The 17,415-nt window shown below is 30.7% G+C and overlaps 2 protein-coding genes across 2 annotated transcripts; one reads left to right on the forward strand and one right to left on the reverse strand.

The window, feature by feature from the left end:
* On the forward strand, positions 4,175-8,692 carry LOC109333258 (SRSF protein kinase 1-like). The gene is made up of 4 exons (XM_019568648.1): positions 4,175-4,617; positions 6,001-6,789; positions 7,811-7,858; positions 8,111-8,692. The coding sequence occupies exons 1-4, from the start codon at positions 4,435-4,437 to the stop codon at positions 8,429-8,431; spliced, it is 1,341 nt and encodes a 446-aa protein (XP_019424193.1). The 5' UTR covers positions 4,175-4,434; the 3' UTR covers positions 8,432-8,692.
* On the reverse strand, positions 13,476-15,887 carry LOC109333254. Its single transcript, XM_019568644.1, has 2 exons — positions 15,717-15,887; positions 13,476-15,184 (listed from the first exon to the last, which is right to left on the reverse strand). Exon 2 carries the CDS (start codon positions 14,917-14,919, stop codon positions 13,789-13,791), a length of 1,131 nt encoding a protein of 376 aa, XP_019424189.1. The 5' UTR covers positions 14,920-15,184; positions 15,717-15,887; the 3' UTR covers positions 13,476-13,788.

Genomic DNA, 17,415 nt, shown 5'->3' on the forward strand with positions numbered 1-17,415 from the left:
TCCCCAATCTCTTGATAACCATGTTGGACAACTTCAAAAACCTCTTGAAATCCAAAGATGGCCTTCATTTGATTCCTCCATCGATCATAATTCTTGCCATCCAAGATGGGAAGTGTCAATGAGAATCCTCCATTGCTTGTCATCACTGCTACACTTTGCTGCTGTTGATCACGGAGATGCACACACACACACAGGTCCCGCAGGAAGATTCACACAGAATCCACACGCACAAAGCAACTGATACCACTGTTAGAAGAAGAAGAAAACAGAGAGGGTATAGCAGAGAGGAAGAAGGAAGAACATAATGGAATTAAGAAGAAGAAATGAAGCTAAAGCTGATAATGGATAACAAATCTGCTATAAACCTGGCTATGAATCCTGTTGCTCATGGTAGAAGCAAGCACATTGAAACCAGATTTCATTACATAAGAGAACAAGTGAGCAAGGGTAGATTGGAGCTAGAATTCTGCAATTCTGAGAATCAATTGGCTGACATTTTAACCAAGCCATTGAAGAAAGGAAGATTTGAAACTTTGAGGAAGAAGATTGGCTTGACAAACAATGCAAACTGAATTAAGGAAGAGTGTTAATTCTTGGTTATTTGTAATTCAGTTTTGTTAGTTAATGGAACTTTCTATTTGTAGGTTGTTAGTTAGTTAATCATTGCTATAAATAGTAAGGCATTTGTATTGTAAAATTCAGAATTCTTCTCCTTCTCTTTGATCAATACACTACACTAATATTCATTGAATTTCTTCTTCTTAATTCCATTCTGTTCTTCCTTCTTCCTCTCTGCTATACCCTCTCTGTTTTCTTCTTCTTCTAACAGGTATTAGATTAACTAAATCTTTATTTTAAGATTGATTTTGGTTTAAAGTAAGTTTGAAGCGAATTAATTTTGAAATATTTATGTTGTTTGGATAGTTTAGTTAAAAATCATTTGTACATGAACCGGGTCTTAAGATATTTGCAATGTTCATTTTTCTTATTTTTTGGTTGCACATGAATAAATTAAAATTAACATATAAAACTTCACTAGAGTCAGCTTAATTGTAAAGTAAGAAAGTAAGAATGTGTTGACCATGATTAACTAAAGTGAGTTTAGATCTCAATGCCAATCAAATGAAATCTATCAGGTAAATAATTATGGAGATAAAAATGTATGCACTACCATATAATTTTTATACATTGTTATTGTATTATTCACTTTTCATATTTAATTATTATTGACTCCTCAAAAAAAATCAAATGAATAGTATGACATAATGAATGTGTATAAATATTTATATAAAATACATTATAAATGTCATGTTAGTATATAATATGAGGGGAAAATATAACTAATAGTATAAGAACTTTTTTACATAGTCAATATATTATCTACCATTCATTTTCAATTATTATTAACTCTTAAATAATTCTTCCCATAAGCAGGACTTATTCAATATCTAGTGCATGCTCTCCACATTAACAGCTGCAGCTTGATAACGTGAGGGGCTATGAAGTAGTTGATAAATAAGTCAAGGTTGTGCATTTTGGGACAAAAATCGTGAGCGCCATATTATTTCTATTTTATATTAGCTTATATCATGCACTGCATATTTATTGATTTTATCATTGTTTAAATTATGCATTCATTCATATTAACAAGGTGTATGTTGTCCATTTTTTCGATATTTTTTCTAGATGACAGGTATTTTCCACAAGAGATAATTAACAGGTTGTGCATTTTCTGAAATTCAAAAAATTTGTGGAACAAATAATGTCTGGCATGTGACATGTAGTAAATAAAGAATTTGGAAGGAGTGTTGTAATTAGTCTAAAATAAAACATAAGCATTTAAGAGATATGCTAAAAAATCCTTATGACTTTATATGATACTTATAAACGTAATCACAAAAAATATGATGAAAAAATAACTCCTTATATTTATAATTTTATATAGAGAATATAGAAGTAATATATTATCCAATACAATTTGAATTTTATTTATTGAGTTAGTTAAGAATCAAATATTTTCTATAATCACACTTTCAACAAATAAATGCTTATACAAACACATTTATAATTGTTAATATTCTATATATACACTCAAGAATCAATGTTAATATTACACCTATATGAATGGGAAATATAATGTTTCAATACATGATTTATTGATATTATAAAGTATATTTATTAAACAAAGAAGCGACCCGTGCAAGTGCACGGGTACACTGCTAGTTATCCAATAAGTAAGTAGTTCGTTTGATATATCTAGTGGATGCGGTAATTTTAATGTAATTAATTATATTTTACAAGAGATAATGATTTATCACATTTTAAAACAATATTCTTTTTCATATTCATATTTTTTATAAAGATAAAATAAAGTAAAATACACGCAACTTAATTCAAATATATGTATCAGGAAAAAACATAAGAGATCACCCTCTTTGTATAACAATGCTATTTATCACACACTATGATAAAAACTAATCCATTTTGATTTAGATTTTACTTTTTTTAATAAGTACGGCCAATGACTATGCTATATAGTCTTGAGGGTGTGCAATACACGTCCCGGAACTTTTGAAAAAAATCTATATTATTTATAGAGAAAAAATATATACCTTGAAAGTCTATGAGTTCTACACATTATTATTACATCATTTATCATCCATATTTAATTACCATTCACTCTTAAAATAAAAGGAATTCAAATAAATGTTAGATTATTTAGTGACTATATATAAATATTTAAGCATTGCCTATATATTACACTCTTACTTATAATTCTACAAGCCCAAAATTTATTTTTTAGTAAATGACATGACATGCTTGATGAAAAATAAATAATCATTATTGTATCGAATTATTTTATAATATTATAGATATGCAATCAAAGAACTTCATAATCGGATATCCTAGAGAAATACTCAATTGTTTCTTTATATGTCTTGTTTGAGTTTATCTGACTTTTTCTGTAGTTTTGATAAGACAAAACTGATTGAATTTGTAAAGTTTTCTCTACATGATTTTCTTGTTTAACTGATTAAATGATGTTTGATAAACAACTTGAGACTTACATCTTTGACTCGTTGACATGCATAACATTGTTGAATATGCTTCTTTGAAATGAATAAGTAATCTTAAGATAAGTTAGTTGGAGGTGAAAGACACATTGTTTCCCTATTAATTTATCTTCTTTTGAAATTAACAATACAATTTTAAAAAGAGTTTTTTCAACTATGAAAATTGTAAAAAAATAGAGTGTATAATCGAATAGAAGATGCATGAATAAATAACTATATAGTGATTTATATTTAGTGAGAAGTGTTCAACAACATTGACAATGAAGTAAATATCTTTCAACAATTTCAAAATCTGAAATTACATAGTGATTAGTTATGAAATATATACTTTATTTGATTAAATATATTTAAATTTTGTAATTTTGATATCAGTATTTTCATTTTTTATAATTGATAATATTTATTATTTTAATTTTAATTTATGTTGTACACTCTATTTTTGGATCTTAGATTTATCACTGAGTATCGCTCCCATAAACTAATTTTTTATTCTTAGCCTCATATGATATATGGTAATTCAATTATATTTCACATTATTCAACTAATGTCTCTCACTAGTTAGTAGTATATGTTATTACTTCCCAATAAAAAAACCATATATTAATATGGATGGTTATATAGCTAGGCGGGATAATGATAATTATATATTAATAATTAACAAGTTCCCAATTTTAATTATATATTTTATAATAATCGATATATAAAAATAATTATTACTTGAATGATATAATATGTTTATAATAATTTTTTTATTATAGTTCAATTACTAAATTTTTTTATAAAATAATAATAAATCAGACAAAATATAATTAAAAAGAATAGGCAATATATTAATATAATATTTAATTAAGAATATATAAAATATGTGTACCTATTGAGCGATTATTTTGATACTCATCCCCATCTATAAATTATTTTGTGAGTATTTGCACGAGTAGACATAGTCCTAGAGGTGGGCTATGTTTGTCACCTTTATCTTAAATTCCAAAAATGGTCAGTGACATGAGCAACCAAAATGAAAGGGTGGAGGGTATAAATGTAACAAAAAATATGGGCTTTCAAAGAAATATATAAACAGGATGAAAAATAAAATCGAACATTGACAAGAGTAAAACATTACAAGGAAGGAATGAAAGAAGACACATTGAGAAAAAAGTGGAGCAATTGAAGAGAGAGAAATAGCCTTGTTTATGCGATTTGCAAAAACCACACACCACAAATATAAAACACTGTCCCTTCAATTTTTAGTCACCCTCCTATAACACCACAAAGCAAAACAGAAGGAAAAGTAACAATTTTTTTGTTGGAAAAAATATCATCTTTTTGTGTTGTTGGGTGAATCTGAATAGATCAGAGAGTGATGTCGTGTTCATCTTCATCTGGGTCGGAAGAAGATGATGAAGGATTTGATTCTTACCGGAAAGGAGGGTACCACGCCGTTAGGGTCGCCGATCAATTCGCCGGCGGCAGATACATAGCGCAGAGGAAACTTGGTTGGGGTCAGTTCTCCACCGTGTGGCTTGCTTATGATATTCAAACATCTGTATGTTCATCCTCTCTTCTTCTTTTCTGATTTTTTTTATCAGTTTCTTCAAAAGGTGTGTTTTTTAATTGACCCCACTTTTTTTTCCAATTGATTTTGATCTTTGAATTGAGTTCTAGATTTGAATGTTTGGTGATTTTTTATTTTGCCTTGATGGAAATTGTTTTGGATTCTATGGCTGCTGTGGAGTTATGAACGTTTTTTTGCTAGTTGTGTTATGCACTTGGTACATATATTCTTCAAAATTTTCTGCTTTAAATTGTTGTGGAGGCTCATAGATCTTCCTTTATTCTTTCCTTCCACTGGCACCTTATTATTGTATCTTGTCGTTGTTACAAATACTTATGATCTCACACTACTTTTTAATACAATTTTTTACACAGATTAATGATGAATAAATTCATGATTGATCATGTAAATTGGATGTTTAATATGTTATTTAATGATTGTATTCGTGGTTAATGGTGAATATGTTCATCATCCTATTCACATAATTAATCAGATGTAAGAAGTGTATTAAAAAATTTAGTGTCCCAACATAGGGGTTCATTTTATTTAGTGATATATATATATCTTTTGTCCTTTTCTGTCATGTGGGCATCATTTCATTGAATGAATCAAAACTGAGATTATTTGGCTTATTGATGTTGAATTCTTCTTTCCATGCCACTGGGATCCTTCTTTTTCTTTCTTCACTGATATGTTTGTTTTTTAACATGTTTCACAACTACCAAAAAATCTGTTATAGCCAAAGCTGTTGAATGTTTATGGTCCTCAAAAAATGTGACCACCTGATTTTCATAGATTTGTCTGTATATAGAGGAGCAATGAAGGTACCTCTTTGTTCTGTCTGAATTTGTTAAGAAATTTTGGTATTTGTCTATTATACTGCTCTGTGACTGTAATAGTTCTTGTCTTTTATATCTTATAGAACATGCTAGTATGTCCTTCTTTTTCTTGTCTTTTATATGTAGCTTCTTTCACCATAAAATGGCATAACTTGTATGATATTGTTAAATGCTTGAATTTAGAAAACAAGAAGGGGCCAAAAGAAAGAATAAAATAAGAAGATATATGGTGGAAGCTTAACTTGTGTTCCTTTTGTCCACTGTTGCAAAGAAACATTCCCAATCACCATCCTTTGTTCATGTATCTATATGTTTAATTCAAAAACCTAATATAAAGGTAAAAAATTAATGGATATGCATGTATTCTCATCGATTTTTCCCGACCAGTGATAAATTCATTTATTTTTTTAGTGGTCTAGTATTTTTTCCCTTATTTTTCCAACCCCAACCAGTGGGAATAGGACTTAATTATTGCTGTAGTGGTCTAGTAATTTACTTTTCATATATTTTCTTATTTTAAGTTTGCGTTTTTCAGTCATATGTTGCTCTCAAGATCCAAAAAAGTGCAGCCGAGTTTGTTCAGGCAGCCCTTCATGAAATCAATGTTCTCTCATCGATTGCTAATGGTGATTCTTCAAATTCGAGGTGCCTTGTCCAATTGATTGATCATTTTAAGCACACAGGCCCAAATGGGCAGCACCTTTGCATGGTCCTTGAGTTTCTTGGTGATAACTTGCTCCGTTTGATCAAATATAACCATTACAAAGGCCTACCATTGAGTAAAGTTCGGGCGGTTTGCAAATGCATTTTGATTGGCTTGGATTACTTGCATAGAGAACTTGGTATAATCCACACTGACCTAAAACCTGAAAACATTCTACTATTTTCAGCCATTGATCCTTCGAAAGACCCTTTTAGGTCTGGAGTCTCCCCAATTCTAGAGAAGCCTGAGGGAAACACTAATGGTGGATTTACAAGTCTTATTGAGAAAAGATTGAAAATAAGAGCAAGGAGGGCAGTTGCTAAGATATCATTAAAAAGAGGTTCAATGGGAGGAATAGAAGAAGCTCCAAAGTTTGGTAGAAATATCGATGGGATTGATATGAGATGCAAGATAGTAGATTTCGGAAATGCATGTTGGGCTGATAAGCCACTTGCAGAAGAAATACAGACAAGGCAGTACAGAGCTCCCGAAGTTATACTGAAGGCTGGCTATTCCTTCTCTGTCGACATGTGGTCTTTTGCTTGCATAGCTTTCGAGCTTGCCACTGGTGATGTGTTGTTTACACCCAAGGGTGGTGGACAAGGTTTTTGTGAGGACGAGGTATGATGATCTTGCTAATAAACTATTAGGATTGTTAAAAAGTGCCCTAAGGGCATTGTTTAAGGAAGAGAAAAGAGAAACTTGATCTTGAAAAATAATATTTTCACATATCAAGAAGTGTTGTTTTTTTGGGTAAGATATCGAGAAGTGTTTGAATTGGTTTCCAAGACTAGTCTCCTTAAACAATGCACTTAGGGCATTTGTCAACACAACCCATAAACTATTATGGTTAAATTACATTCTTTTATCTAATGCATGTATTATTTATGATAAACGTTCAAGCAAGAACTGTTTACCTTATAATACGAATTTATCAGATGTCGGGTTGACAAATTTTCTACATTCTCTGCTTAGATATGCATTTTTTCTTTTGACCTGAGAAAATAGGTTTGGTGGTGATTTTAATCTCGTATATTCTCTAATCAAGTGCCAGGACTATTTTACTTCCTTCTGTTGGTAGGTTTTATATGATACCTTCACAGGGATAATGGTCACGTGTCACAATTTATCTAAAGACATTCATTGTTTTATCTATTTATGATCCTTTTATGACCTTGATGAGGGTGGAACTAAAAAATGTGTCCTGGACAATTTCTGGTTGGGTTTTTATTTCTAAAAATGAGTTTCTCAAACGTTTAATCATAGGATGAAATTCAAAATTTCATGCTAGTAGTAATCAATGATTTATCAATAGTTTAAGTAGGAAAGTAGCTATCGAGTTCTCCTTTCTGCCATTAATAATTTTGTTCTTTGGTGATATGTTGAAAAGAAAATGATAAAAATTTGAGTTTGCATTAGGAATTTCATGCTTTTAATATGAAATTAATAATTATAACTACAATTGTTGGTCTTGGAGTTATTCTCTGATTTGTTCAGCAAAAAGGGTGCAATATTCACTTTGATCAAGCGTTTAAGTGGGAAGTATGCAGTTTGTGATTTCCTAAACTTGTTTTACCCATGTCTGTATACTTCAGATTGCATGTTATTAGAATAATTAAACTCCGTATTGTGTTAATTTCAGGATCACCTTGCTCGGATGATGGAACTCCTTGGAAAGATGCCCCGGAAGGTGAGTACACTCCTACTGAAAAGGGTTGTCTGGTGTACGAGGCTCCGAACTAGTAGAGTCTTGGATGGTTAATGTACACATGACGCAGCCTTACCCCACAAGTGTTAAGGCTGTTTCGAGGATTTGAACCCGTGACTTCAATCCAACAACCTTGCAGTTGTGTCGAGGCTCACCCTTGAGGGTACTCCCACTGTTCTGCATATTACTTGAGTGGCTATTCTAACATCTCTGATGCTTGTGAATGCTTTGCAGATTGCTATTGCTGGAGCACAATCCAAAGATTTCTTTGACAGGCACGGGGATCTAAAAAGGATCAGAAGGCTAAAGTTTTGGCCACTTGACAAATTGCTCATGGATAGATATAAGTTCACAGAGAAAGATGCTAGCGAGTTCTCGGAATTTCTTTTACCACTTCTTGATTTTGCACCCGAGAAGCGACCAACTGCACAAAAGTGTCTGCAGCACCCATGGCTTAACTGTAAGGAATCAACTCCAAATGAAACCATAAATGAATCTAGTGTTGAAAAGGTGAATATTGGTATGAGCAACCTTAAAATCAAGGTGGGAAAGTGAAGGGAGAGATTTGTTTTGATACTCACCATCAAAGACACATCTTTAAAGCCTCTCCTTCCACATGACTATTGATTTTGATTTACTTTTGCTTTGTTCCAGTTTATTAAGATTTTTTCTATTGGATTATTAACTACAATGCTGTAAACTGGTGAAGAGTTTGTTTCATCAAAAGATATCTGACAACAGAATTTGCATGTATAGTATTCACATTATGTAAGTGATGATATTCATTCAAATCAAGTCTTGTTTTCTTTTTCTTCATTGAGGTCACAACTCAGCATATAAAGCATAAAGATTACAAAGATAGGATAAATGACTTTGTACATTCTTATGTGACTCCTGTTTTTGGTGGACAAACCCCTAGTCATATTTGTTTTTGAACTTAGGAATGTCAACATTTTCTAACATTAATGTTCGGGGTGTGTGACTGTCCCTCCCAACGAGTGTCTTTTGATCTATTTGGGGAATGGTGATGCATTTTAAGAATGAAGTGTTACATGTAATTTTTCACATAACAATATAGAAAATAGAGATACTTTACCTTAAGAAATAGGTCATTTTTTCCTTCCCTTTTTGAGAAAGTACAAAGTTGTTCAAGTTAGCCAATGAAGTCAAGTTAGTAGCTTGATGGCAATAAGCCCAACCAGAAGGCCATTTCTAAACTTTTTTTATTCAACAAATGTGTGGACGAAATAGTGAGGCTAAAATAAGAGTAAAATATTTCGTTAGAGTATTTATGTATATAAATTTATACACAGTTAATACATCATTTACAACTTATTTGTATTTGTTAAAAGGATTTAATATGTATACACTGACAGTGTAAATGTTTTTTACACTCTCAGTCAATCATCCACTATTGATTTATTAACTACTATTGACTCTGAAACAAAAGTAATACAAATCAATGGTGAATAATGTGCTGACAGTGCAAAAAACTTTACACTGTCAGTGCACAAATTTTAAACTCTTGTTAAAAAAACATATGAGCGATAGATGACCCGATGATAATGTATAAAATTCATGCATTATCATTATCAGTATATACATTTCTTTTTCTTCTCCTATTTGTTATGTTTTACTGAAATTGCCTTAGTATCATATTGTAAAACTATATAGCGTTAGCTTTTGCTTTGCATGATACTCCATATTAAGGCTTCATTAAAAACTTTATTAAGGCTTAAATTGCATGAAAGCTAGCAAACAATAAGCCTGTGAACATTGAATTATTAAAATTCAATAAAATTATTTTAATTTGTGATTAATAAATTATGGAAATATTATAAGTTTAATTAATTAACTAAATATCATGATGCACCTCAACGACTTGTTACTCTTCTTATTTGGTACGCAATGTATTGGATGAAGGTTGGCGTAAAGCTTATGGGAGAACTTTATCCTACCCATAATAACTACCTAATGGCTAATGTATTTATTAAGGAACAATTTATGACTTGTCCCCTCTTCTCATTTTTATAGAAACTTATAAAATCTTGAATTTTTTATTTGAACTATTTCCGGTGTCTAAAGTTATTAGTAATATTATTGATATTTATTATATAGACAAGAAGAAAAAAAATACTCAAAGACAATAGAAAAAAGTTAAAATTTGAAAAATTAGGTGCAACACTTCTTAATTTGTGAAAATATCATTTTCAATACAAAATTTATCTTTTCTCTTCCTTAAATGATACCTTGTGTGCTTTGATAAGTTATTAGTAGGAGAATGTACTTTTCTATATATTTTCTACTAGTCGTAGATTAAATTTCATAAATTCTTTAGACTTTTAGTTGAGTATTCTTCCCCTCATGATGAGATATTTAAAATAAATGTAATGCTTATGTTGTAAAGATTGATACATAGTTAATACATCATTCATTATATTATTTATATTTAAGAGTCAATAATAATTAAATATAAATGATGAATAATATATTAAAAATGCAAAAAATAATTATATTATCGGTGCATATATTTTTTTCTCTTTAAAAATATTACATTTTGGGTGAAATTTTAAATTCGGGTCAACATCTATTTTTAACACTTATTACTCACTCCAACTCCATGTTGGTTTCCTTTGAATGTTTTAAAACCTTCTTCTATATTTTGAATTCCTAGGATTTGAAAACCCTTTATTCAAATACATGACCCTTTCTAACCTTCCAACAAAGTATAAAATTAGAGGCAAGGTAATATGGCATATTTCAAGAAATTTATCCTACCCATCTTATATGCTTATGTGCTCAAGTTTACCTATTCAAACATTCAGGGAGTGAAGTAGTTGACCCAACTTCATCTTACAATAACAATATTCGTTAAGCAACTAGACATATCCAACTTCTAAGCACTATTTTCTTTTACTATTTTTATTTTTGGGTAAAAAAGTAATCTTTTTTAGAGTGTATAACTATCATTTATAACAAGTATCGCTCCCAGAAATTAAATATTTAATCTTTTCATTTTTTTAAAAATCTAATTGTGCATTATATTATTAGACCAATATCTTGTTGTAACTTGTAAACATTTTATTTTCAATGAATTTTTTTAGAAATATAAAGCAATGTATGTATCAACTTAAAAAATATCTAGCCATTTTTGTGGGATCCACTTAATCTGACAGTGATTATCAAATTAAGACACCCCATAAAAACATGAGGTTGTAAATAACTTCTTAATTTCTGATTTGTCTAATTTTATCGATTGACCGTTAAAAAATATGACATTGCCATCATAAAATACATACCGAATTAAAGATAAATCAAATAATATTATCCGTTAAAAAATAATTTATTTTAAAAGTATTTAATAAATAAAATAAAAAACTTTTAGATTAGGTGAAGCGATGCTCCTACAAGATACCTTCGGTCATTCATATATTTATGTTGCTCATTCTTCAAATTTTGTCAAATGTGTTTTTTACTCAATGCATTGCTGTCATTTTGTTTAAGAGGCCAGATATTTTTAAAATAAAATTAATGAATCGCATAAGCATATATTATAATATATTATTTTTTCCTTTTTAAGTGTCCGTTTTTAAAAAAGAACGTTATTCTTATTTATTCAAGGCATTATTAATTATTATTTTATCAAGTTTAATATTATTTTTATTATGGTGATAACATGAGGAGAGGAAATAACAAGGTTATGGAAGAAAAAGGAATGGAGTACCAAATTTTGCATTTATTTTTCTTCAAAAACACTGTCATAAAGTGATGTATAAATTCATCCTCGGAGAATCACACACTTCATATCTCAAGTATCTTTCATAGGGTTATGGTTGGTGTATGCCCTTATCTATGGTCTAAGATTCCCTTACCCAAAGGACATAAATAAGAAGGGACACATACCTTTCAGAAAGAGCATTTTACAATGTGGGTCCATTTAGTGCACGTGGATGTGGCAAGTTGCTACTTGTTCCTCATTGCTATTTGCTTTTCCTGACAACGAAGTTACTTCTTACCTGTCCTCACACAAACAACCCAGATTTCATGTTACTCTTTTGTGAATCGATTTGTGTCTTGGACTAATAAAAATGTAATATTTAATTAAATAAAAAATTCATAAAAACATAATTTTATTATTTAATATAATTTGATTAGATAGAGAAAGTTTTTGGGACAAGTGATCCATGTTCCTCCTCACACAAATGCAACAAAGAGGCTTTCTAGATTCTTGTCTTTTGCATCTATAATATACGTATAGAGAAGAAAAATATTCTGCCAAGCATCTTTTTTAGTGTAGGAGATTTGGAGAGGGGAAGATAAAAAAGAAAACAAAATAAGGGATTGATGATATGAAAAGAATAAAGAGTTAAAAAATCTAGTGCAAATAAAATCACCAGAAAAAAAGATGTAATAATAGTTGGGTATATAAGAAGCAATATTTTTAGAATCCTAGCTAACCAGACACAATTTAAATTTAATCCTTAGTTATTTTTTAAGGCTATCTTTAATTTTTTCAATACAAAAAAGATTCGAACATAAAATGTAAAATATATAGTTTGATCCTCAACATAAAATGTGAGACATAGTTTGATCCAATATTCAAACACTTCTCTATGCACGATACTAGTAGAGGGGTAAGGCAGTGTTACTTTTTTTTCGATGACAAAACGCAGTGTTACTTTAGAACAACTATGATCACCTTAAAATAAAATAACGTTCTTTAACTTCAACTAGAATCTTATAGTTCTGCTCCTACTTCAATACTTTAATGAATTCTTAATTTAAAATAAATGCAAGAACATTGATCCTTGAGAGTTTAAAACAAAATGGCAGAAACATTAATACTTGATAGTTGGAAGTATTGCCAATAAAGTCTGGTTAGTATATTATTTTCCTTTCATCATTATTTATAAGCCATTTATAATTAATTCACACAAAGTACATAAGAATAATTGAACTCCCAAATCTATCAACAATTATATTAACATTCTAAAATTATCTCTCCATTCATTATTACTGGCAAAGTAAAAGGTTTATTGAAATATATAAAAAGTAATAAATATAGAATGAAATATATAAGAAGTAATAAATATAGAGTATAACACATATTGGTTGTTTAAAGGAAAGGTTGGCATTGAGTGATAAACTGATAATAGTGAAAAATAAGGAAGGAATGCCAAACTCTATCTTTACTATGTTATTAATTTAGAGAAGCATGTAACTGTCCGTACTACTCAAAATGCCAAGACTTTACTTCACCATCAGTGCTACTAACTAAATTAATATTTGCTGTCAAAAGTTTGTTACCAATAAAGATTTTGTAACTTATTATCAATTTAACGCCATAAATTAATTATTTTTGCATTCTTTAGTGAATCAGGATGCAATTAGTTTATTGAATTATATTGAGCTAAAGTGCAAATAGAATATCTTGAGCAGCTTCAAAATTTCTAACCAACTAGTCGCCATTTCATGAACTATTAATCAAGTATTACATAATAATAATAATAATAACTCAGCAAATAAATTCACATCAGCATTTACAGACATTTGATCACAATAAGAGGAAAACTAATTCAATAGCTAAGCAAAAATCATAAATAGAAGACCAATATGTTGTCTTTTAATTCTCAACACAAATATGGGATGGAATATGAATATGCCACGTGCTGAAGGGCTGTTCTATCTAAACTCAAACTTTGCTATCAATTAACCTTACACACAACTTTAAACTGAAAGAAGTAATGCAGGCAAGTATAAATCTAAATTTACATTAAGTCAGTGCAAATCCATCACAAACCAAAGATGAACAAAAAGATAAGGCCATTTATGTAAAAAAAACATGATTTCTACCTCAGCTATCAACTTCTGTCACAGTAGTAGCATCCAGCCAACTGAATTCGATCTGAATATTATGACTGCACAGCTTTATTTTGTTTGATACAAGCCGGTGCCTTGAACTCCTTGCATTTCCACATTGATGTACCCTCCATTGGCATCACTCTCTCGGTGGATGGCTCCATTGAAGATGAGGGTACATTATCAACAGGATGGTTGCATGGTGTCATTTCAGTCAGTGGAGAACTTCGAGCTCTTATACCTTCTTTTGGTTGTGCCCTATCTTTCGAGGTGCAAATGCTCAAGGGCAACTTTTTTAGCTTCACCCTTCCTCTCTTCTTTCCTATGAGAGACAAATCTGCAATGTTTTTCTCCTTTGACCGGCTTGACTCTGCTTCCACGTTATCCATCTCCATTTGGTTAGACCTATCAGATCTCGGTCCCTTCTTAGCTTTCTTACTTGAGCAAACTTCTTTAATGGAGCCTTCATAATCAATCTTGCCTGCTAATGCATGCCCATTGTTCAAAGATAAGCAAACTTGCCTAGATGCCAAACCGCCATCAAAGCCGTCATTTATTTCAAAACTTGAAGAGCATTTAGGCTTCTTGTGCTTACTGCCTTTTGAGTCTGAATTTGGAGAGTTCTTCGAGATTCTTGGAGAACTGTTCATGGCTCGATGTAACTTACGGGCCAATTCTTCATCTGTCCCACTATTATCAACCGGTTGGTTATTTTTGTACAAGAGCTGAACTGGGAGATGCTTCTTTAGCTTGTTCCTTTTCAGATTTCTTTCCTGGCTGGCTGGCTCTCCAGAGAAAGATGCAGCCAAATCTAAAGCACTCTTGGCTGCAGCAACTGCTTTGGCTGCTATATCAGCTTTTTCTTCGGCAGCAGCTCTTGCAGCCTTTGCAGCCTGAGTTGCAGCCATTGCTGCTGCATTTGATGCCTCCACGACCTCCTCAGGGGTAAGGTTAGGGTTATTTGAATGAGAACTCAACAAATTCTTAAGTCGGGTTTCAAACTCACTTGAAAAGGAGGACGAGGAAACAGCCTCAGAAATTGTAAAATAAGAACCAACAACCGCAGATGGAGAGGCAACAGCATAACCATCTGGACTTTGTTTTTTCATTCCAGCAAGAAGACGCTTCCGAGGGGGCAAAAGAATATCAGCATCCAAGTGATTGACATCACACACGTTCTCCATGTTCCTCCAGTAAGTTCAATTCAACGCTCACAAAAGAATGATAAATCTTCACATAAATTAATTTTCAAATATGTCGAAAACCAAATCACACTATAGCGACAGAGATTCCAAATGTTTTTTAGCTGATCCAACTCAAACACCAATTCACATCCGCGATCAAATGAAGATTTTTAAAACCCTAAAAAATCTCAACAAAATCTACACAAACCTGAGACCAGTTCAAACCCTAGCTGACTCGTTGTCCTCTGTTCGGTTGTCAGGAACCCTATATGAAAATAAGAATATATTTGATTTAGAACCAACATACCCTTCCATTATATCGATTCGATCCTAACCATAAATTGAAGAAAAACAAAATCAAATCAATCTAGCACAAATGATTTACTTTATCATAAGTAGATTCTCTATGAAAATGAAAAACAGAACAGCATAAAGCATCACTTGTAAATCTTCATCTTTCAATAATTCAAAGACATGAAATGCCATAGATGCATAATTCAGCAAAGAACAAAAGATCAGATTCGAAAATAAAAACTTCGAATTCAGTTAAATATATATGCCAAGCAGCTAGCTCATGCATAACAGAGTTTGATATTCATAACTCATAAGCCATAACCATATCTCAATTCCAAACACGTTATCATTCAAATTTAGAAAGCAAACGAATCAATAATCAAGGGCTGAATCTGTATTCAAGAGAATTATGCAAAATCAATAAGAATTAAATTAAATTGTGGATCAATTTGTGAAGATAGTTAAGAATTGGAGCAGGTGCAAAGAAAAATATCCACAAGTACCTGATCCTGTGGAGAACTAGAGAGAGAAAGAAGAGAGAGAATGGGAGAAGAGTAAACGGCGAGGTATGATTAGGGTTTTTTCATTTGAAGAAGAAAATAGAAATAGGTGGTGGAAGAATTTACAGAGCTAGGAACACCCAACATCTATCTCTCTTTTTCTTTTACCCTCTTTACATAAATACATATAACGTGTTTTCCTTGTAAGTTTAAAATGGCTAATAGTGTCTTTGATATTGGTTTAGCGAGGTAAGATAACTTAAGGTGAGGAATAGTTCCATGATCGAAAATGATATTTAGTAGGATGAACGATCACATATTTAAAAGAATTAATTCTTTTGATAATACTATTAAACTTTGTTTTTTAGAGTTAGCTTTAGAGGGGAAGGAAAAATAAATGATAACTTTGGAAAGTCTTTTTCGAGTTGGATGAAAGAGAGAGGAAGATTTCGAAGGGTTTTTAAACCCTCTAAAACCTTCACGTACAAAGTTTCACATTTCCATTAATTTGTGGTTTTTTTAGTCACAAATTGTAAAAATAATTAAATGCAACTAATAAGATTATATAATTGTATTATTGCATTCCTCATTATTAATTATATTTAAAAAAAAATCTTGCATTTTTATTACTTTACTCCACTCTATCTAAATTTCACATTCCTAAACAATGAATGAATTTGTCTTTCTTTCTCGTTCCTTTCCTCCCCATCATTATTCCTTGATCACTCTTCTTCTCTTTTTCCCAATAACATTCAAACAAAGAATTTGGAAACCTTTGATAGCCTTAAAAAATATTGCTAATTGGATCTTGTTAGATTGATACATTCAACTATCTTGTCTTGTTTTTATTTAAAAATAATAATGGTTAACCTAAATAATTGTTATATAATAAAAAATTATACCAGACTATAATATAAAATTTATACTATCCGTTTTTCATTTATTTTTATTTATAAGAAATTGATTTGAAAATGACAACTTTCCTTTAATTTAAACTAGAGAACATGACAATATTTTTCCTTCAAATTTCGTACTTGGCACCAACGAAGGTGTTGTGCAGGGACAACAAATTCATGTTTGCAACAGTGTAAAGAATAACAGAAGGGCTGGTATCGTGGGTTGAAAATGTAAAGAAATGGAAAATTAAATTTAAAAATCATCCAGGCTACACACGCATGATGAATTAGAATTAGGGTCATGTTTGGGATTTACTTTGAGGATTAGGATTTGTATTTAATTCTAGGATTCAGGGATTAGAATTTATATATATTAGTGTGTACAGGTACTTCGTACCTACCGGTCAATATTGTATGGTATTATACATTCAGTTTTTATATATTTCATTTTTCATAATTAAAATATATTTGTTGTATTCAATGTACTTTATACTATAATTTTTGTATGTTTATGATAATATATAGTTTAAGGTGAGAGATGTGGTTAAATAATGTGTTGGTAATGATTAATTAAAATTATATGATTTTTTGTAAAAATTAAATAATATGAATGGCAAAATAAGAAGTAAAAATTACACTATGGTAAAAGTTACACAATATTTTAGATAGATATATATTTAAATATATTTAGTTTTGCAAAGTTAATAATTGTTAACTTGTCCACTGTTATAAAGCTCTATTGTATTAAATTTTTATCAAAATTTTTACTCTTACATCTTATTCTATCTCGCATGTCAAGTGAGCCA

The sequence above is a fragment of the Lupinus angustifolius genome, chromosome LG18 (genome assembly GCF_001865875.1).
Source record: "Lupinus angustifolius cultivar Tanjil chromosome LG18, LupAngTanjil_v1.0, whole genome shotgun sequence".
Taxonomy (NCBI): Eukaryota; Viridiplantae; Streptophyta; class Magnoliopsida; order Fabales; family Fabaceae; genus Lupinus; species Lupinus angustifolius.

Bases quoted from the DNA above. Each gene is read 5' to 3' on its own strand.
- LOC109333258 (XM_019568648.1), top strand. From the start codon at position 4,435: ATGTCGTGTTCATCTTCATCTGGGTCGGAAGAAGATGATGAAGGATTT. The intron at 4,618-6,000 runs GTATGTTCATCC...TGCGTTTTTCAG, and splicing joins CTTATGATATTCAAACATCT to TCATATGTTGCTCTCAAGAT. The intron at 7,859-8,110 runs GTGAGTACACTC...AATGCTTTGCAG, and splicing joins TTGGAAAGATGCCCCGGAAG to ATTGCTATTGCTGGAGCACA.
- LOC109333254 (XM_019568644.1), bottom strand. From the start codon at position 14,919: ATGGAGAACGTGTGTGATGTCAATCACTTGGATGCTGATATTCTTTTG.